The 18,149-nt window shown below is 39.9% G+C and overlaps 1 protein-coding gene and 1 pseudogene across 2 annotated transcripts in view; both read left to right on the forward strand.

Moving 5' to 3' along the window:
- The window catches only part of Cdhr18 (cadherin related family member 18), a 90,451-nt gene extending 72,651 nt beyond the window's left edge, over nt 1–17,800 (forward strand). Inside the window, exons 13-19 of one of the 2 annotated variants that reach the window (XM_087585129.1) lie at nt 79–250; nt 1,573–1,814; nt 2,703–2,902; nt 5,167–5,186; nt 6,126–6,193; nt 11,787–11,835; nt 17,332–17,800. In XM_087585129.1, coding sequence (XP_087441255.1) covers nt 79–250; nt 1,573–1,814; nt 2,703–2,902; nt 5,167–5,186; nt 6,126–6,193; nt 11,787–11,835; nt 17,332–17,492 — 912 coding nt within the window. In that variant the 3' untranslated portion in view covers nt 17,493–17,800. 2 annotated transcript variants of the gene reach the window in all.
- Nucleotides 8,438–11,174, forward strand: LOC148000834 (PC4 and SFRS1-interacting protein pseudogene; annotated as a pseudogene).
- Nucleotides 17,801–18,149: the final 349 nt, after the last annotated feature.

Genomic DNA, 18,149 nt, shown 5'->3' on the forward strand with positions numbered 1-18,149 from the left:
AGATGCTCATTTCTGATTTTGTGTATAAATAGTCTCATGGTGTGGATGTGATGTTTCTTTCCCCTTCATCACTGACAGGTCACTGTTGACATTGAAGATGAGAATGATGAAGCACCTGTCTGCACACCCTATCTATATACAGCAATCATCTCTGACAATGTTATTGCTGGGACAAACGTCAATGGCCTCAGACTAAACTGTCACGACAGAGATTCACAAGATTTTGAAATGCGCTTTGAAATGGCTTCTGGTAGATACTTTAATTATTTCTTTTAATCACAAACATATGTCAAGTTGACATTAGCTATACAATGTCAGGCATGATATGTAACCCTAGAAGTGGCTGTTTATAAAAGTTACACTATCTCATAGCTAGTATTTTGTTTCCCCACAACACCCTTTCATGTCTACACAAACAACTCAATTACTCGTATGACTTCAAAGTGACTCAGAACCTGGGAAAATGCTTTACATTTTAATACAAGAATCTACATTATTTTTATACATGGAGTCAGTTAAAAAATCGATGAGATCTTCCCATCTGATGATGTTATTTCAAGTTCACAAGGCTATATGATTTTGATTCTATTATTGCTGGATCTATACAGATTCACATAAATGTTATAGTCACCAACTTGTCTTCTATAGGAGATCTTTCTTCATTTGAGACCAACCATGTTTTAGACACCAAGAAATTGTTACATAGAGCTATTTATGACAGATGTGGAACATATTCATGGCACTCACTATTCATTTAATTCTGAGTACCATCAACACATAAAATCACAAGTAAGAGAAAGTCTACTACACCGGAAAACAGTGTCCTTGAGGTTCTCTTGACCATGACAATAAGACCTTTTCATGTGGCTCAGACTGCCGCTGCTCATCTGAAAAAGGGAGAGTGTGGATATCAGAAAACACACTACTAATACACTATGTGGACTAGTTTTATATTTACACCTATCATTGGGTGATAAGCTCTATGAAGAAAGGAGAAATGCTCATCTTGTTTGAATAGTGTCTGTCTACTAGGCTCTGGAGAGGATTTCAGTTCTTAAGGACATAATTTGTACTGTGGACTGATGAGATCATTAGAAATTAGGCTAGACTACATTGAGACAATCAATAAAAGAAGAAGGAAAAAAATCAGAATAATCAGATAGTAGCATTAAGATTTGTTGGTTACATGTCAGGGGTTAGAATCACAATGTTAACATTCAAAGACATTTTTGGATTTTTTTTCCATTATTTTGCAACAGTATCTTTTGTAGCCCAGGTTGGCCTTGAACTCTCTTCATGTAGCCAAGGATAACCTTGATCCCCTTGCTTCTCCCTCCCAAGTGCTGAGATTTCATTTCTATCCTACATGCCTACTTAAAAACCCTTCCCTGTTGTATGTATTGCTTATTTTATTTCAACTTCATTATAAACTATTTGTAGATATAAAAATTTATAATGTAACACAAATTTTAATTTATGCACACATTCTGGGTTTTGACATCATTTTAACATAACTTGAGACAATTTGATGTATTAAAAATAATTGTAACTTTTCCATTATTCCTTTTAAAGGAAATGAAAATCTTCATTTCCAATTAGACCCAACTCGAGGGTCAAATACTCCAAAATTAATTGTGAAGAATCCTTTCAACTTTGATTCTGGAGCTGAACTGCAGCAGCGATATCATCTTGTGGTACACGTAATCGATGACAACCTGCAATATGGCAAAGCTATCAAGCCCAGGACAGGAACTGCTGTTATAGATATTTATGTGATGAAAACCAGCACACCACCTTCTCCAACCAGTTCTGAAGTAAAGAGTTACAGAATTTGATTAGAGTCTCTATGTTGTAAATATTTTACTGCAGAGTCAGATTTTGCCTAGAAAGGCTAATGTGTGCACAGGAATAGTGGAAATTATATGCACATATGTAGAGGGCCCCTTAACGGCTGGCTGAATAGTCTGAAGGTCTTGCTCAATCCAAGGGAGCACTATTCAGTGGATTACAGCCATGAAAAAACTCTGCAAATGGATGCTTTGAAAGGATTTGCTGTCATAACAATGGGGACCCATGAAATGCCAGGCATCATACCACATGTCTTATACTCATCATTTTATCTAATCTTCAGTCTAACTCTACATTTAGCATACCAATTAGTATCTTATTTCTAAAGCAGATATGGGAAGCCTCTCCTAAATTACACAATGGCTTATCAGCCACCTGGAATGAATGCTCCTATTTGATTGACTTTAAGGTGTATTGCATTGTTTTGTGGCCTTTAGGATACAGCATTAAAAAGTCTTTTTCCTTGAGTATTTGATTTTCAAAAATGTACTTTTGTCTCAAGTTATACAAAAGGGAGCAGTTAACAGGGACACACAAGTCTAAAAAGACCTCATGTATCATCTCACTCAGTCTCTTAATTTTGTAGGTCAAAGGACTGAGGTGAAAAGGAGAGACATGACTTGCTTTGGAGCACAGTGTTCACTCTGTGAAAATCTATTCTTCACATTTTTAATTTGGTGTCTCTTTTATGTCATCATGATTCTCATTGTTATCTGGGTACTTACACATATGTAGGAGTTCATATCCCCTTGTCTGTGTCAAGATGGTGGCTCTGTACTGATGCTTCACTGTGTAAACAGATGTACTTTGAAAAAAGGGACTAATGCTCTCTTTGCTCCTAAATACTTTTCCAGCAAAGAAAAGGCCTGACCGTTGTGTATACAGCCATCAACACATACAAAAGCAGTGACTGGTATGTTCCTTTCGTCTTCACTCTGATGGCTGTTTTCTTTGTTGGATTGGTTTCCTGGATGTGTTTTCTCCTCTGGAGATATGGAAGCATTAAAAGCAAGTCTCAGAGAGTGGCCAAGGAAGGCTCCAAGCCAAAACCCAAGTATGTGGATTTTCTTTTTCTTTTTAAGTTTTTGGAATAAAGAATTAAAATGGATCTAAGCGTGCTAATCTTAACTGTCTGTGATTCTGCCTAATCATGCTTTAGAGAGAAAAAAATACTAAGGGTACAAAACACAGCGGTCTCTTTTACTAGAGCTCCCAAACCCACTGTAACCTGAAAGGCTAGAGGCTTTCTTCAGTAAACAGCAATGCTCCCAATGTTCCTGGTAGACAGTCTTACAGCAAACTCCCTGATCCCTGGGTTCTTACAATCTTTTCACCCACTCTTCCACAATCATCACTGAGCATTAGATGCAGGAGCTTTATTGTGGATGTATCCATTGACAACGGGGTTCACAACTCTGCATTTTGATTGGCTGTGGTGTTCTGTAATGGTCTCTGTCTGTGGCAAACATAAGTTTCCTGAACGAGGGCTGAGGACTAGGCTCATCTGTAGGGACAAGTTAGGAATTGTGCTGGCTTAGTGAAGTACGGGTTCATAAGCTGAACTAGGACATGCTAGCCTAGATGGGGGCTGGAACAGGAGTTCATGAGGCCTCAGCCCCATGTGAAGAACTATAGACAACTCAGGAACACCAAGAGCAGGAGACATAGTCTTCTCTTGGAGGAGCATGCCAATTGTCTATCTAATACCAAATGGTAAGCCTTGAAAACACATGCATACATACAAGAATCATTTTACATACTGAGCAGGTTGTATATAATATAAACACACACGAACACACGCACATATATGTAACATGATTAATGAAAGAAGAGGGTATGAATTTGAAAGAGATCAAGGAGGTATATATTGGAGGGTTTGGATGGAGGAAAAGAAAAGAAAAAATTATGTAATTGTAATTTCTAAAAAAAAAAAAATGTAAAAACCAGCAACAGAGGTTAGCTTGACGGCATTTAGGAGGCAGAGGCAATAACTACATAGCAAATATGAGACTAGCATCACACACACACACACACACACACACACACACACACACACACACACACACACACACAAACACACGCAAGCACACATACTAAACAAGGAAATACGTAGATATAGACATGGCTTAGAAGTTAGGAGCACTTACTGCTCTTGCAGAGGCCTGGAGTTTAGTAGTTTAGTTCTTAGGACCAACTCTGGGAGGCTGAAAACCCCTGGAAATCCACTTCCAAAGGATCTGACTTGTAGGCTCCATAGGAACTATCCACAAAATAAAAATAAAATAATAAATCTTAAAAAAATATAGCCCAACACAGTCTGGAGAGATGGTTCAGTGGTTAAGTGCACTGACTACTCTTCCAGCGGTCCTGAATTCAAATCCTATAAACCACATGGTGGCTCACAACCATTTGTCATAAGATCTGATGCTCTCTTCTCGTGTGCATGAAGACAGCCACAGTGTGCTTATATATAATAAATAAATCTTAAAAAAAATCCCAACCTACCAAACAACAAAAGAACAACAAAAATTAAAATAAACCAAAATAAAATAAACCAAACCAAACCAAGCCCTGCTTGAACTGAAGATCAGCTCTACATGACTAGGCAGTAGAATGTGCTGTCTGTGAGAATTCCTTTAAAACAAATAAATCTGTGAGCAGAGAAGCATGTCATATAATTTTGAGCCTCAGTGGGTTCATGGACAGATGTTTGACAATAAGTAGTAGTTAACTTAGAAACGGGTAGGTAATACAGGACAGTTCCTCTCCACACAATTGATTGTTTTAGTTCATTGAGGTTAAAGAAACAGACAGAGAGCACATCTGCCTTTATCACCATTTGTCAATACAATGCTTCAGAATGCCATAGCTTCAAAAGTAGACTTGGAGCCTGGCCTAGGGGCAAAGGACTCTAATTCCGAAGTCCATGGGAGGTTGACGCAGGAGGATTGCAGATTAAAATCCAGCGTGAGTTAGACCACTTATCAGAATAAAAAGTAAAACAAAGAAAGGGAATAGAAAGCAGGCACAGGCTGTGGATTCAATCTTTATAACACAGGCACGAGCGCACAGACACAATCACATAGCACTGTACTGCGTGCAGGGAACACAAATGTTAGATCTGTGTTTTCATTACTGATACAGACTTCTTTTTAATGATGCAGTAAAGCAGATGGAAACAGCTAAAGAAAATCACAATATTACTCCTTGAAAAAAAAACTACGATGTGATAACAGTCATATGTTAACTGATGAAATTATTTTCAACATATATTGTCATAATTTAACTGATGTTTTCTCAAATTTTCTTTTTATACAGTGGAATGAAATATGTTGTAGGTAAGATATAGTTTGCTAATTATGCTTGGATTATATATTTTAAAATTCTATGCACTTATTTTAACAAAATATTTTGTTGATTTTTTTTGAGAATTTCTCGAAATGTATTTTGACCACAGCCACTCCCATTCCACCTTGTAATTTTCCTGAATTCACCTTCCTAACTGTTCACTACTTCACAACTTCATGTCCTCTGAGAATTGCTGCACTACCAGACACCACCCTCTTGTAAAAGGAAAAAATAGCTGATACCCCTTTGCCAGAAGCCATCAACTGTCAGTGGCTTTTCAGTGAGCGGTGTGGCCTATGAGCTTTTCCTTCCTCCATGCTCGAATACTGAGGGGTTTGTTCTTATACAGGTCTTGTGCAGGTATCACAGCTGCCGTGAGCTCATACAATGGTCCTGTCATGTTTAGTAGACACCGCTTTGCCCAGGTCCTCCATGACCTCTAGAATATGTACATATAATATTATATATTTATACAAATATTCTTTTATATGTATGTATAACATACATATATACATTCATACATACATACACACATAGATACACACACATGTATATGAACCTCACCTAATAGTTTTCATAGACCTTTTTTGAACATCTTTAGTCTTATTTAAAAAATATGAAGTATATCACAAATTTGCATATTATCCTTACAGGGTAGTCATGCTGATCAATCTCTTCAGTTTCCGTGTATGTATTGCTGAAGTGACCACACCTATATTATAATTTTTCTTTTGTGGAAGGTCACAAGGCTACTGGAAGGACTCAGGTTGTCCCTTCTGGTCATGTGGGCACCAACCTCAGGTTGTCATGCTTGTCAACAAACACCTCAACCCTGAGTCATCTTGCAAGCCCACCTTGTGTCATTTAAAAATGTCGGGCACTGCATACTTACTTATTAGTTTACTCATTTAATGTATTCTTTTAAACAGGAAATAGAAGCGAAAAAGAAAAAAATGTTATCACAGAAACCAGAAACAAAAAACTAGAAGTGTTAACCGTAAGTGTATTTTTGTCTTTTTTCCCCTTGCATATTGGAGTTTTCCCTTGTAAACATATGGTAAGATCTATTCAAACATCGTAGGAAGGAAATAAAATAATTTCAGTTCACCATTTTCTGCTGAATTAGTATGCGTTACAAAGCTGGGATTTCAGATTAAATTTTAGGAACTTGGTGAGGTCAAAAACTTACCCAAAATATCTGTGCATATAGAAAAAAAAAGGAATGAGTAGACAAATATAACCTTAGCGTTAGGTTACACTACTGAGAATTTAAGACTATATTTGAAAGGACGTTACACATGTAACAGACCTGGGTAAATTCCTCAACCTTAGTGTCTTTAGCAGATGGTAAATGTTCCTTCAGGGAAAGCAGAAGCATCCAAACTGTCCAAAGCATAACCACTGAGTAATCCACAGAAGTATACCAGGGAGGGCTGGGTCTTGGATCCACAATGCAGCATAGAACGAGAAAGGGCAAGTTTAGTTTTCATCTTCCACCTTCCTCCAGTTGCTTCCCATGCACTCTGGACATTCCTGCCATAGTTCTGGCTGCCCATGGCCTTGCTCCACAGGCTGGCTCCCTCTCAATGCCCCTGCCCCCAGGCCTCCTACAAGGAGGCCAGTGCTGCCCAATCATCTGATTGTTTGAGTTGTGTTCTGGTGTTTCAATAGCAGAACACTACAGACTGGGTGGCCTAACAGTAGACATCTACCGGGCAGTGTCCTGGAGATGCCCATAGTTCTGCTGAGGCTGCTTGGTCTTCAGGACAGTGTTATCTGTGTCATTATTTGCTCTCAAAATACTGGTCCAAATATAGTGGCATTCTGACATCCTAGAAAGTCAGGAAGCCACATACAGTGTGACCTACAGTGACTCTCATAAAGATTCCCATTAAGAGAGGAATCTGAGTTAACAGAAGTTGCAGCAGGCAGAAAAATTGTGGTGGATATAGTTGAAAGGCGGTAAGACTGATGGGAAGTTTTAGTCCCTAAGCTGCTAACCTTCTACAGATTAGAAAGATTACTCGCAAGTAGTCATGTTCTAGTCTTATTTCTGTTGATGAAATAAAATATCCTGACCCAAAAATCAACTTATGAGAGAAAGAGATCATCTTACACTCGGGGCTGTAGTCCATTGCTGCTGTGGCAGGAGCTTGACACAACTAGTCACATCAGAGCCATGTTCAGCTGCAACGAGTGGGGGACTTAGGATTCAAGCTAGTTTTTGCCACTCTGAACAGTTTTGAGCCCCAAACCACTTTCAGGCTGGGTCTTCCCACTCAATGAACATAATTAAGACACCCCTCTCAGAAGTCCCACAGCCCAACCTGATCTAGATAACCCCCTGCTGAATATCGTTCTGGGTGATTCTGGGTTAATTCAAGTTGACAAAGAGAACTAACCACCAAAATCATTTGCTTAAAGTATTAAATTCATGACAAAAGTAATTTTATCAAGTTGGCATTACTACTAATGTGAACTTCCTTCCTTCCTTATTTCTTTCCTTTTCTTTCTTTCTTCCTTTCTTTTTCTTTCTTTTTTGTGGTAGAAAAAACTTTTTAAATAAAACAATTTAAATTTATGTTTTAAAAAAATATTTATTTATTAATTATTTTTTATAAGTATACTGTTGCTGTCTTCAGACACACCAGAAGAGGGCATCGGATTTCCATTACAGATGGTTGTGAGCCACCATGTGGTTGCTGGGATTTGAACTCAGGGCCTCTGGAAGAGCAGTCAGTGCTCTTAACCGCTGAGCCATCTCTCCAGCCCCCTAAATTTATGATTTAACGAGAATAATTTTTGTCCAAGTGAAAAATGTACTAAGGACAAACAGAAGACTGGTGTATATATAGTGTACAGCATTTGCTCAAAACACTACTTAAATCGTAAGAGATATCAAAGCAAAGGTCCAATTACTGAAGTAATTAAAGAAGTTTTACATAGGTAAAAATAATTATCTGAGAAATCAAGAACATATTTAATCACATCACACACAAACACCCGTGTTAGGTCACTTTCCTACAGAATTTCAAAGCATAAGGATGAACTTTTCTACCTAATAAAAAACAACTGGCCTGATTACTCAGAACATCTTTGAGATGTTATCCTTTAATTGAACAGAGTGATAGTTCTTGTTTATGTGTATGGGCTCTCTGGTTACTACCTTGGGCGAGTGATGTTTGTTTTTTCTGTAATCCTCTGATATGTTTGATAGAGAAACTAAAAATCCCATTCCAATATGGCCATGTTTTCATTAGGTTTGTTTCCTTACTTATCACTTATAAGCATCATGGACTGATTCTAATTAAAAAGAAAACACACACCTTAACGAGTTCTTAATGAGTGTAAGATTAAAAACAAACTGGTTTTAGGTTTGTGTGATTAGTACCTATAAAGGATTGAAGATGGACTTTCTATATGTGTATAAAACCTGTCTGTTCTCTTTAGTTTTAACTTCTAAAATCCCAGTCCTAAAACTAAATTTAGCTAAACCAGGGGTTACATCTGATTCAGAAGACAAAGATTATGAAGAAGGTGAAAAGAAGAGAAAAGGTGGAAGAAACTTTCAGGCTGCTCACAGGAGGAACATGCTAAAAGGCCAACATGAGAAAAAGGCTTCTCGCCATCTGGTTATCCCTTGTGTTTATCACCTAAAGAAATGTTCAAAGTCCTTAGTTATCAGGGAAATGCAAATCAAAACAATTCTGAGATTCCACCTTGCAGCACTCAGAATGGCTAGGATCAAAACTTCAGGTGACAATAAGTGGTGGTGAGGATGTGGAGAATGAGGAACACTCCTCCATTGAAAACTGGTACAACCACTCTGGAAATCAATTTGGAGGTAATAGATCTACCTAAAGGCTCAGCAATACCACTCTTGGGAATATACCTAAAGATGCCCCACCATGACACAGGGGTATGTGTTTTACTATGTTCATAGTGGCCTTTTTTTGTGATAGCCAAAAGCTGAAACAACCCAGATGTCCCTCGACAGAAAAATGAATACAGAAAATGTGGTTCATTTACACAATGAAATACAGCTCAGCTATTAAGAACAATGGCATTCTGAGTTTTGCAGGCAAATGGATGGAACTAGAAAATATCATCCTCAGTGAGGTAACTCAGACCCAAAAGGACATGCATGGTATGTTCTCACTAATAACTGAATATTAGCCAAAAAAACAAGAAACAACAACAACAACACAAGTACAGAATACCCAAGATACAGTCCACAGAACTCAAAAAGGTCAACAAGCTGAAGGGCCCAAGTGAGGACACCTCAGTCTCACTTGGGAGGGAGAAGAAAGTAACTATTAGTGGAGAGGGAAGAGAGAGACCTGGGAGGTAAAGGGGACAGGGAGTGGGGAGAGGGAAACATGGGTGGAGGAAAAGGACTGAAGTCCTGAGGGCCAGCAGAAAGAATAGAAACAGGCTACCTCAGGAGGAAGGAGGTTGGGAGGACCTTCCAGAATGTACCAGAAACCTGGGAGGTAAGAGACTTTCAGGACTCAAAAGGCAGGGGCCAGGGGGTCTAGATGAAATGCCCTACAGTGGGGAGAGGAAATTTGTTGAGCCCACCTCCAGCAGAAAGACAGGGAATCAAGTGAGGGGTAGGGTTGCTATCCTACACCCAAAGCTCTGACCCATAATTCTTCTTGTCTGAAAGAAATGCAGGGATGGAAATGGAGAAGGTCCAGCAACAGGCCCTGAGTGGGTTCCAGCTCAAGGGGAGGCCCCGAGACCTGACAGCATTACTGAGGCTATGGGGCATTCACAAAAAGGGACCTATCATGACTGCTCTCCAAAAGACCCAACAAGCCACTGAAAGATTCAGATGCAGATATTTGCACCCAATCAATGAACGGAAGCTGCTGATCCCTGTGACTGAAGTAGGGAAAAGCTGGAGGAAGCTGATGAGGAGGGTGATCCTGTAGAAAGACCAGCAGTCTCAATTACGCTGGATCCCTGAGATCTCTCAGACACTGGCTCACCAACCAGGCAGCATACACCAGCTGAGATGAGGCCTCCAACACATATACAGCAGAGGACTACCAGTCTGGGTTCAGCCAGAGAAAATGCACCTTACTCTCAAGAGACTGGAGGACCCTAGGGAGTTTAGAGGTCTGAGGGGTGGTGGAGTGGGGACATCCTAGTGGAGACAGAGTATCTGGGGAGGAGGCATGGGATGTGGATCAGTCAGAGGGTGAACTAGAAGGAGGATAAAATCTGGAGTTTAAAAATAAATAAATGAAAAAGAAAAGAAAACAAACAAACAAACAAACAAACAAACAAAAAACACAAAACAACCACCCCTGTCCATCCCCCAAGAAGAGAAAGAAGCCGCAGATCAGACTTGCAAGCAAGAGGGACAAGTGGAAACTGCGCAGCAAAATAAAGATGGAGGAAAGAAACCGGAAGTTAAGGAAGTGGAGAAGCGAGAAACATCAATGAATTCTAGACTTCAAAAGATACATGCTGAATTAAAAACTCACTCAAAATTGATAATCTAGATGTGAGCAGATGCATTGAGGTACTGCATGGACTTGCTTCACTTCAGGTAATAATGCAGCAAGTTCTGAAACACAGAGAGACGATCGCAACCCTGAGGAAAATACGGTGGTTCAAAGTCAAGTTATCTCGGAGAAGTCTACGATGTTATATAACAAGTTTAAGACTATGTTTTTGGTTGGGGAAGGAGATTCGGTCATCACCCAAGTGCTGAACAAAGACAGTATGAGGAAGCAAATCAAAACCACAGATCAAGGAAGAGAGGGCCAAACAAAAAGCTAGAAAAGGAACAAACAGGTACAAAGAGCCTATCGGATGATCCGATGCCCAAGAGTAAATCATCCACAACACAATGGTGATAGTACCCAAGAAAGCAAAGACAGTCATGAGGCAGGCAGTAAGACGAAGCTACCAGAAAAGAGAGAGAGGCTGACGTTTCTCTGAAACAGTCTACCCTAGATAACTAGGCTGGCCGACTTCAGACGTAAAGAGTAGGTGAGAAGTCTGTCGTGAGGGGCTTAGGCTACTGAATGGTTTAAAGTTTTATAAGCATAGGTTTTGATGTTTAAATAGTTGGGGGAAAGAAAAATCCTTTACATTTGTGTAAAAGTCAATTATTGCTAGTTTTCCATGTGCAGTATTAACAGCACTGCCACCTAGTTTAAGAGTAAGGGAAATCTACGTAGAAAGGTTAACATGCTTTATAGACATGACTGTGGTGTGTTTTTGGTTAGTGTGTCTGTTAATGTGTAATTGATAGTAGGCAGTTACATTTTAAAACTGCTCCTGGTATAAATCTTTCCTCTTTTCCCAAATACTATGGGTTTTGTGCATAGTTTTTTTTTTTAAACAAATATTGGATTTACCAGACTCCAGACTGCCTTTTCACTGTTTGTGGGTGTTTTTAGAAGTTGAACATTTTTACCCTTCTATCTGAGGTTATAACCTCACTCCATTGTGCTACATTAGCTTGTCTCTTTGTAATAATGTGTCGACTGTGTCACAACTAGATGTCCACCAGGTTGTTATAGAAGGTACAAATCTGTTTACTTTTTGAAAGTAATTCTTTCCTTCTTAAGGAAACCACTGTGTATGAGACTGTATTCGATGGGGAAGCCATTGATCCAGGTATGACGCTTCCGTATCTTTTGAATTATGTTCATTTTGTGGATTTAGATACTAAAAAGCACTAACGGATTAATTATTCACTGTGCTTTTCAAAAATAACCACGCTGGAGAAAGCTACTTTAGGGCTGAACAGGCACCCTGAGTTACTAAAAGGGATCAGATGAGAAGAATCAGTTGAATTCTCAGTGGCATTTAATGCTTGGGAGACATTACTCTTCCTCGGTCTCATCAAATTATGGGCACGTAGAGTTAAGGCCAAGGATTTAGAATTCCATGAATCAAAAAGAGCTGGACATCTACCTTATTATATATGAAAAATGCATTTTTTTATTTTTAAAAAATTATTTACATTTCAAATGTTATTCCATTTCCCAGCTTCCCATCTGTAAACCCCCTATCCCATCCCCCAACCCCCTTCTTCTATGAAGGTGTTCCCCACCAATCCTCCCCCTACCCCTTCTTGCCTCTCCACCCTGACATTCCCCTACACTGGGGGATCAAGCCTTGGTATGACCAAGGGCTTCTTCAATTGGTGCCCAACAAGGCCATCCTCTGCTACATATGCAGATGCAGCCATGGCTCTGTCCATGTATATAATGTATATACTGTGGATGGTGGTTTAGTTCCTGGGAGCTCTGGTTGGTTGGTATTGTTGATCTTTTGGGGTTGCAAACTCCTTCATCTCTTTTAATCCTTTCTCTAATTCCTCCAACGGGGACCCCACTCTCACTTCAATCGTTGGCTGCTAACATTCACCTCTGTATTTGTCATGCTCTGGCAGAGCCTCTCAGGAGACAGCTAGCTATATTGGGTTCCTGTTAGCATGCACTTCTTGGCATCAGCAATATTGTCTGGGTTTGGTGGGTGTATCTGGATCTCCAAGTGGGGCAGTCTTTGGATGGTCTTTCCTTCAGTCTGTGCTCCATACTTTGTCTCTGTATTTCCTCCTGTGAATATTTTTGTTCTCCCATCTAAGAAGGACTGAAGCATTCACACTTTGGTCGTCCTTCTTCTTGAACTTCAGGTGGTCTGTGGATTGTATCTTGGGTAATCCAAGCCCCTTTGGGCTAATATTCACTTATCAATGATTGCACATGTGTGTGTGTGTGTGTGTGTGTGTGTGTGTGTGTGTGTGTGTGTGTGTGTGTGAGATTGGGTTACCTCACTTAGGATGATATTTTCTAGTTCCATCCATTTGCCTATGAATTTCATGAAATCATTGTTTTTAATAGCTGAGTAGTACTCAATTGTGTAGATGTACCACATTTTCTGTATCTATTCCTCTGTTGAAGGACATCTGGGTTTTTTTTCAAGCTTGTGGCTATTATAAATAAGGCTGCTATGAACATAGTGGAGCATGTGTCCTTGTTATATGTTGGAGCATCATTTGGGTATATGCCCAGGAGTGATATAGCTGGATGAAATATGCATCTTTTAAATATGGATAATGAGTTTAATTAAACTTCACTTATGGGTAAATAAAACATTTTTATTGGGGTTGGGGATTTAGCTCAGTGGTAGAGCACTTGCCTAGCAAGCGCAAGGCCCTGGGTTCGATCCCCAGCTCCGAAAAAAAGAAAAGGAAAAAAAAATTTTATTTCTCATTATATATTTCTGGGTACCAAACAGCCCCCAAAGATTACTAACTTAGAATAATAACCATCTTATTATAACTTATTCTTCAGTGTGCCAGCAATGTGATTAACTGTTGCTTGGGCCATTTTTTACCTTCATGAGGACCAGTGGAGACCCGCCAGTACTATTCTTTTGGCAACTGTCTGATGTGGTGGGTCCAAAGTGGCCATACAGTTTGACATCATGAGACATTTGTAGGTGGGGTGTAGTTGGGTCCTCTGGCTTCTTCATGCAGTTTCTCTGTCAGGATTAGCTGGGCATTTGTTCAGGGAACAAGTAGTCCTTTGAGGCCCAGGCTTGGAAATCACAAGGCATCATTTCTGCTGAACTTTTGGCTAAGTCACCAGTGTCTACCCAGGTTCTAAGCAAGTTGTATTTCAAACCTCTTTAAGGGTCACACTCTAGCTCTCTTTTTCAGTTTTCCTTTCTAAAGGGCTGGCTGGCTCATAGATTCACAATTCTTAATGTATCATTTATCTGTCAATGAATCTTAGCGTTGCAAAGAAGACCTTACCTTTATTTTATAGAACACTCTGCAAGCTTTACTTTTTATGCTTTCCATTCCTAAGGGAAGAAAGGACACTTGGGAATGACTAGAGATTTAGGAGAAGCCAAAGATCTGCAATTAGAAGGCTGAGGCTTGAAAGTTGATGTAATTGGCACCTTTCCATGTGATCTTGCAGCCAGCATTTAGCAAGCATTTCAGGGTCTCCCTTTCCACAGCGGAAAAGTGGATATGATGCAGGCTTTGCTGCTGTGTGCAGGTACCTGTGCATTTTAAACATGATTACAGTAAATATGAGAATCACTTTGTCAAAATATTATGCAACACGAGGCATTAGTTGCAACAGACTCACTGGTACGGCGCAACCTTGTGATATTGCTCTGGAACTGAGCTCCTGCCAATTCTAGATGCCTTGGCATGAAATTAGTGATTTTTTTTTCATTGCTGGCTTCCAGCTTTCCCCTAAAGAACGTCACACTTTAAAATATTTTATCAAACTGAAAACTTATCACTCATCCTAACCTGTTGTATGTTAAGCAGGCTCTCAGGAACTTCAAGTTTCGCTAATTCATTAAAAGTGTATGAGGAAAACTACAGAATGCTCACAGATGCCAAAGGTCGCTTGCCGTTCTCATTCTTCACAGCAGTGATGTTGCATTTTCTTTCCAGGTTCTTGGGATTGAAACGCTGTTATCCTTTCTGTTTAATCAGTTTTGAGTCAGAGGCTTTCAGAATGGGTCACAATCACGTGGCTCTTTTTCCTTTTGAAGACAGAGATGAAAAGAGTTGATGTGACTCTTTGGGACGGAGTCTGAGTCTTAAGTAGTGAGGTGCAGGTAGGTGAGGAGGCAGAGAGATCTTTGGGTATAGTAGCAGCAGACGAGTGCTGCGTTCCTATAAGCAGGCAGTGATTTTGCCGGACGTCCTGGTGAGAGAACAGAAGAGCAGCAGTGACTCCCGGCCCTCTGCTGCTCTTCTCTTCCGGTGCCCTTGTCCTGGCTGTTTTGCATGGCTTGGGATGGAACCTGGGCTCCATCTTGCATGCCCTAGGCAAGTGCTTCATCACTGGGCTGTATAACCCCAGCTCATTATCCTTATGATTGGAGGTATTTAAAGTTTATTTCATGCCATTTCTTGGCTTCCTCTAAAATTTGAACTATATATGTATTTAATCAACACTTTAACACCATTACCAGACTTGTAAGTACTTTATAAACATTGATTTAATTTTTATTATGCTAGATACACACAATACAAAATTATGGCTTTTTGCCAAAAACTATTTTAACCAGTATGTGTTTCCCCAGTTGTTCTCAACCTTACTTTCAAGATAAGGTCTCCCAGTGACCCTGAGCCTCACTGACTTGCCTAGAATAGGATCCAGTGAGCTCCAGGAAACTCCCTGTCTCTCCACCCCACCGCTTCGCATTGGAGTTAAGATGTACCTCCATGTCTAGGTTATTATGGCTTTCAATTAAGGAAAGTGCAGACATTTCACGGATGTAATGCACTTTGACCTCATTTACCTCCCCCTTCTTCTCTTCAGCGTCTACCCTCTCCCAACATGTTTTCTTCTCAACTTTATGTGCTCTTAAAAAACGAACCTGCTGAATGCACTTGGTGCTGCCTCTGTGGGTCTAAGACATCTACTGGAGCCTGGGTAGCTTCTTGGAAAGAAATAACTCAAAGGTGTCCCGAATCTTCCCCTGCCAGTTTTCCTGAGAAAACTGACTGCCCCAATGCTAGTATCCAAGGTCCTCCCGTGTATAGACTGAGGTTTTGACTGGCTTGATCTTGCCCAGGCATTGTGCATGCAGTCAAAACAATTTGGCTTGTTTTGAACCTGTTAGATAGACAGCTTAGCTATAATTTTCAAGTCCCAGCGTGGATGATTGGATAATGGTGTAGCTTGTTTTGGTGGTACAGATTTGTGTATCTCTCTCTCTCTCTCTCTCTCTCTCTCTCTCTCTCTCTCTCTGTGTGCGTGCGTGTGTGTGTGTGTGTGTGTGTGTGTGTGTGTGTGTGTGTGTGTAAATGTATAGAAAGGGGTTTTCAGTGAAGAATGGTGTTAGCATCCACATTAGAAGAAGAATCATCCTTCAGTGAATGGGTTTTGAGGACTGACAAAACATAGTACAGCTTTACAAAATGCTGGTACTAATCTGCATGTGTTATTTCTTATTGCCATTTACTAAGTGTTGGGTAGGACCTAGAATGTGAGGCATAAATTCTGTTTGTTTGTGGATTCAAATAAAGAGATGATGACATAGCCTCATTCCTACTTTTAGCTGTTAGTGTTAGAGCTCTGTACTCACTCACAGGTGGTACAAGTAGGTTAACATCTCTGTGCCTCAGTTTCCTCTTTCTAATATGTAAGCCTCTCTCCAGCATAGTGGATGTTTTTGGCATGAAGACACAGCACCCAGTTCTCTAAATACATCTACTACTGATCAGCACCACAGGAATCATTTTTACTATTGTTGTTAACTTTTTATCTAGCCTCATAATAAACAGCCATAGCTTGTTTGATATCCTACTTTTTACGTCTTATTCCCAGTTCTTCCTCCAATATTTCATTATTGTCTAGGAAGGTTGACTGGTAAATCCTCAGACCAATGAGGGTACTTTTGAGGGTAGGAGGCAGGGGAAGATTCGGTACACTTTTGAGTTATTTTTTTTAAACTCTAAAAAATAATTATAGGATCACAAAAATTGTCAAAAACTAGTACAGAATTGCTGCACATCGGTTACTAAGATTCTCTAAGGTAGTTGATTCTCAAGCTTCCTAATGCTGTGACCCTTTAATACAGTTCCTCATGTTGTGGTGACCCCAACCACAAAGTTATTTTGTTGCTACTTCATAACTGTAATTTTCTACTTTTACAAATTATAATATAAATACATGACACGCATATCTGATATTTGACACCCACAGGGGACCTGGCCCACAAATTGAGAACCGTTGTCCTGTAGGGACTATCTTTTATAAGAACAATACATTATACAAAGAAACTAACATAGGAACAATACAACCAAGTAGACCAGAGACTTCAGACGCCATCGATTTTTGCATGTCCTAAAAATAAATCTCTTTATGGATAATTGATCATCTGGGGAGATTTATGTAACTGTTGAAAGTGTCAATTAACAGTACTGTTCTTTCCGCCAAAGGAGTCACTAAAAGGCCCATGTTTTTAAATGCATGTGAAAATCACTAGCGGCCTCTGTTTCTTTTTCTCTTAGTAAAAAAGCAAGACTTGAAAAGCCAATCCAGACACTCTCTGAACTACACAGCAAATGTTCACTTAGCGCAAGTTTCTCATAATTCCCTTTCTCTATGGTTTCCGTTTCCACAGTCTCTGGGAATGTGTATGTGTACAACAGTCGAACAGGTGCAAGAAAGTGGAAGACACTGGAGCACCAGGAAGCGTCCTTTGGGAGCATAAACTTCCTCTCAGAAGCCAGTCCCTCAGAGGAGTCAATATCCTTGAAAATTCCCCGCAATTTCTCTGAGTGATAGCATTTTTGTAGGTGTTACTGGCATAGCTACCTAAATTTAAGCTGTAGACATGAGCTCAGCTGCTGTGTGGATGTTTATAGCTTTCTAGAATCAGCTAGTTCTGGTAGAGGGCAGCAAGAGATGTCACCTTTAAGGCTTTGGCTATGTTTTGCTGAACACTAGAAACTAAGTCTGTACATCCTGTGTCCTCCTTGGCTCAGCAGGGTATAGCTCCTTTAGAGCATCACTGTTTTCCTCACTGATGTAGTCCAGCTCATGCTTGGCACAGCGTACCCACCTGCTCGGTAAATAAAAGCATTTGAGTATATGAATGGGTCCCTTGCCTCTGATTCAGGTCACGTTTTCCACTGTGACACAGAACAGAAATGGGAATCATCTTCAGGAAAGGTAATTTGTTTTGTTTTATTTCATTTCTTGTAGTCATAAAAAATGTAGGATCTTACAGAAGTACAATTGATCTTGCTTTTAATTTTCCTTTTATAGGTCTCTGGAGGATGGCCACCTGAAGACTTTAGTTATTAATGACTGGATAAGGAGATGTCAGGGTCAAGCTTTTCGAAGGCTGTGCACATAGACAGTGTCTAAGATTCATTTGGGCTTTTTCATGATCTGATCTGGGAGCCAGGAGACACGAGGGCAGGAGGCCATAAGCAC

Source organism: Rattus norvegicus, chromosome 15 (assembly GCF_021556685.1).
Source record: "Rattus norvegicus strain SHRSP/BbbUtx chromosome 15, alternate assembly SHRSP_T2T, whole genome shotgun sequence".
NCBI classification, from domain to species: domain Eukaryota; kingdom Metazoa; phylum Chordata; class Mammalia; order Rodentia; family Muridae; genus Rattus; species Rattus norvegicus.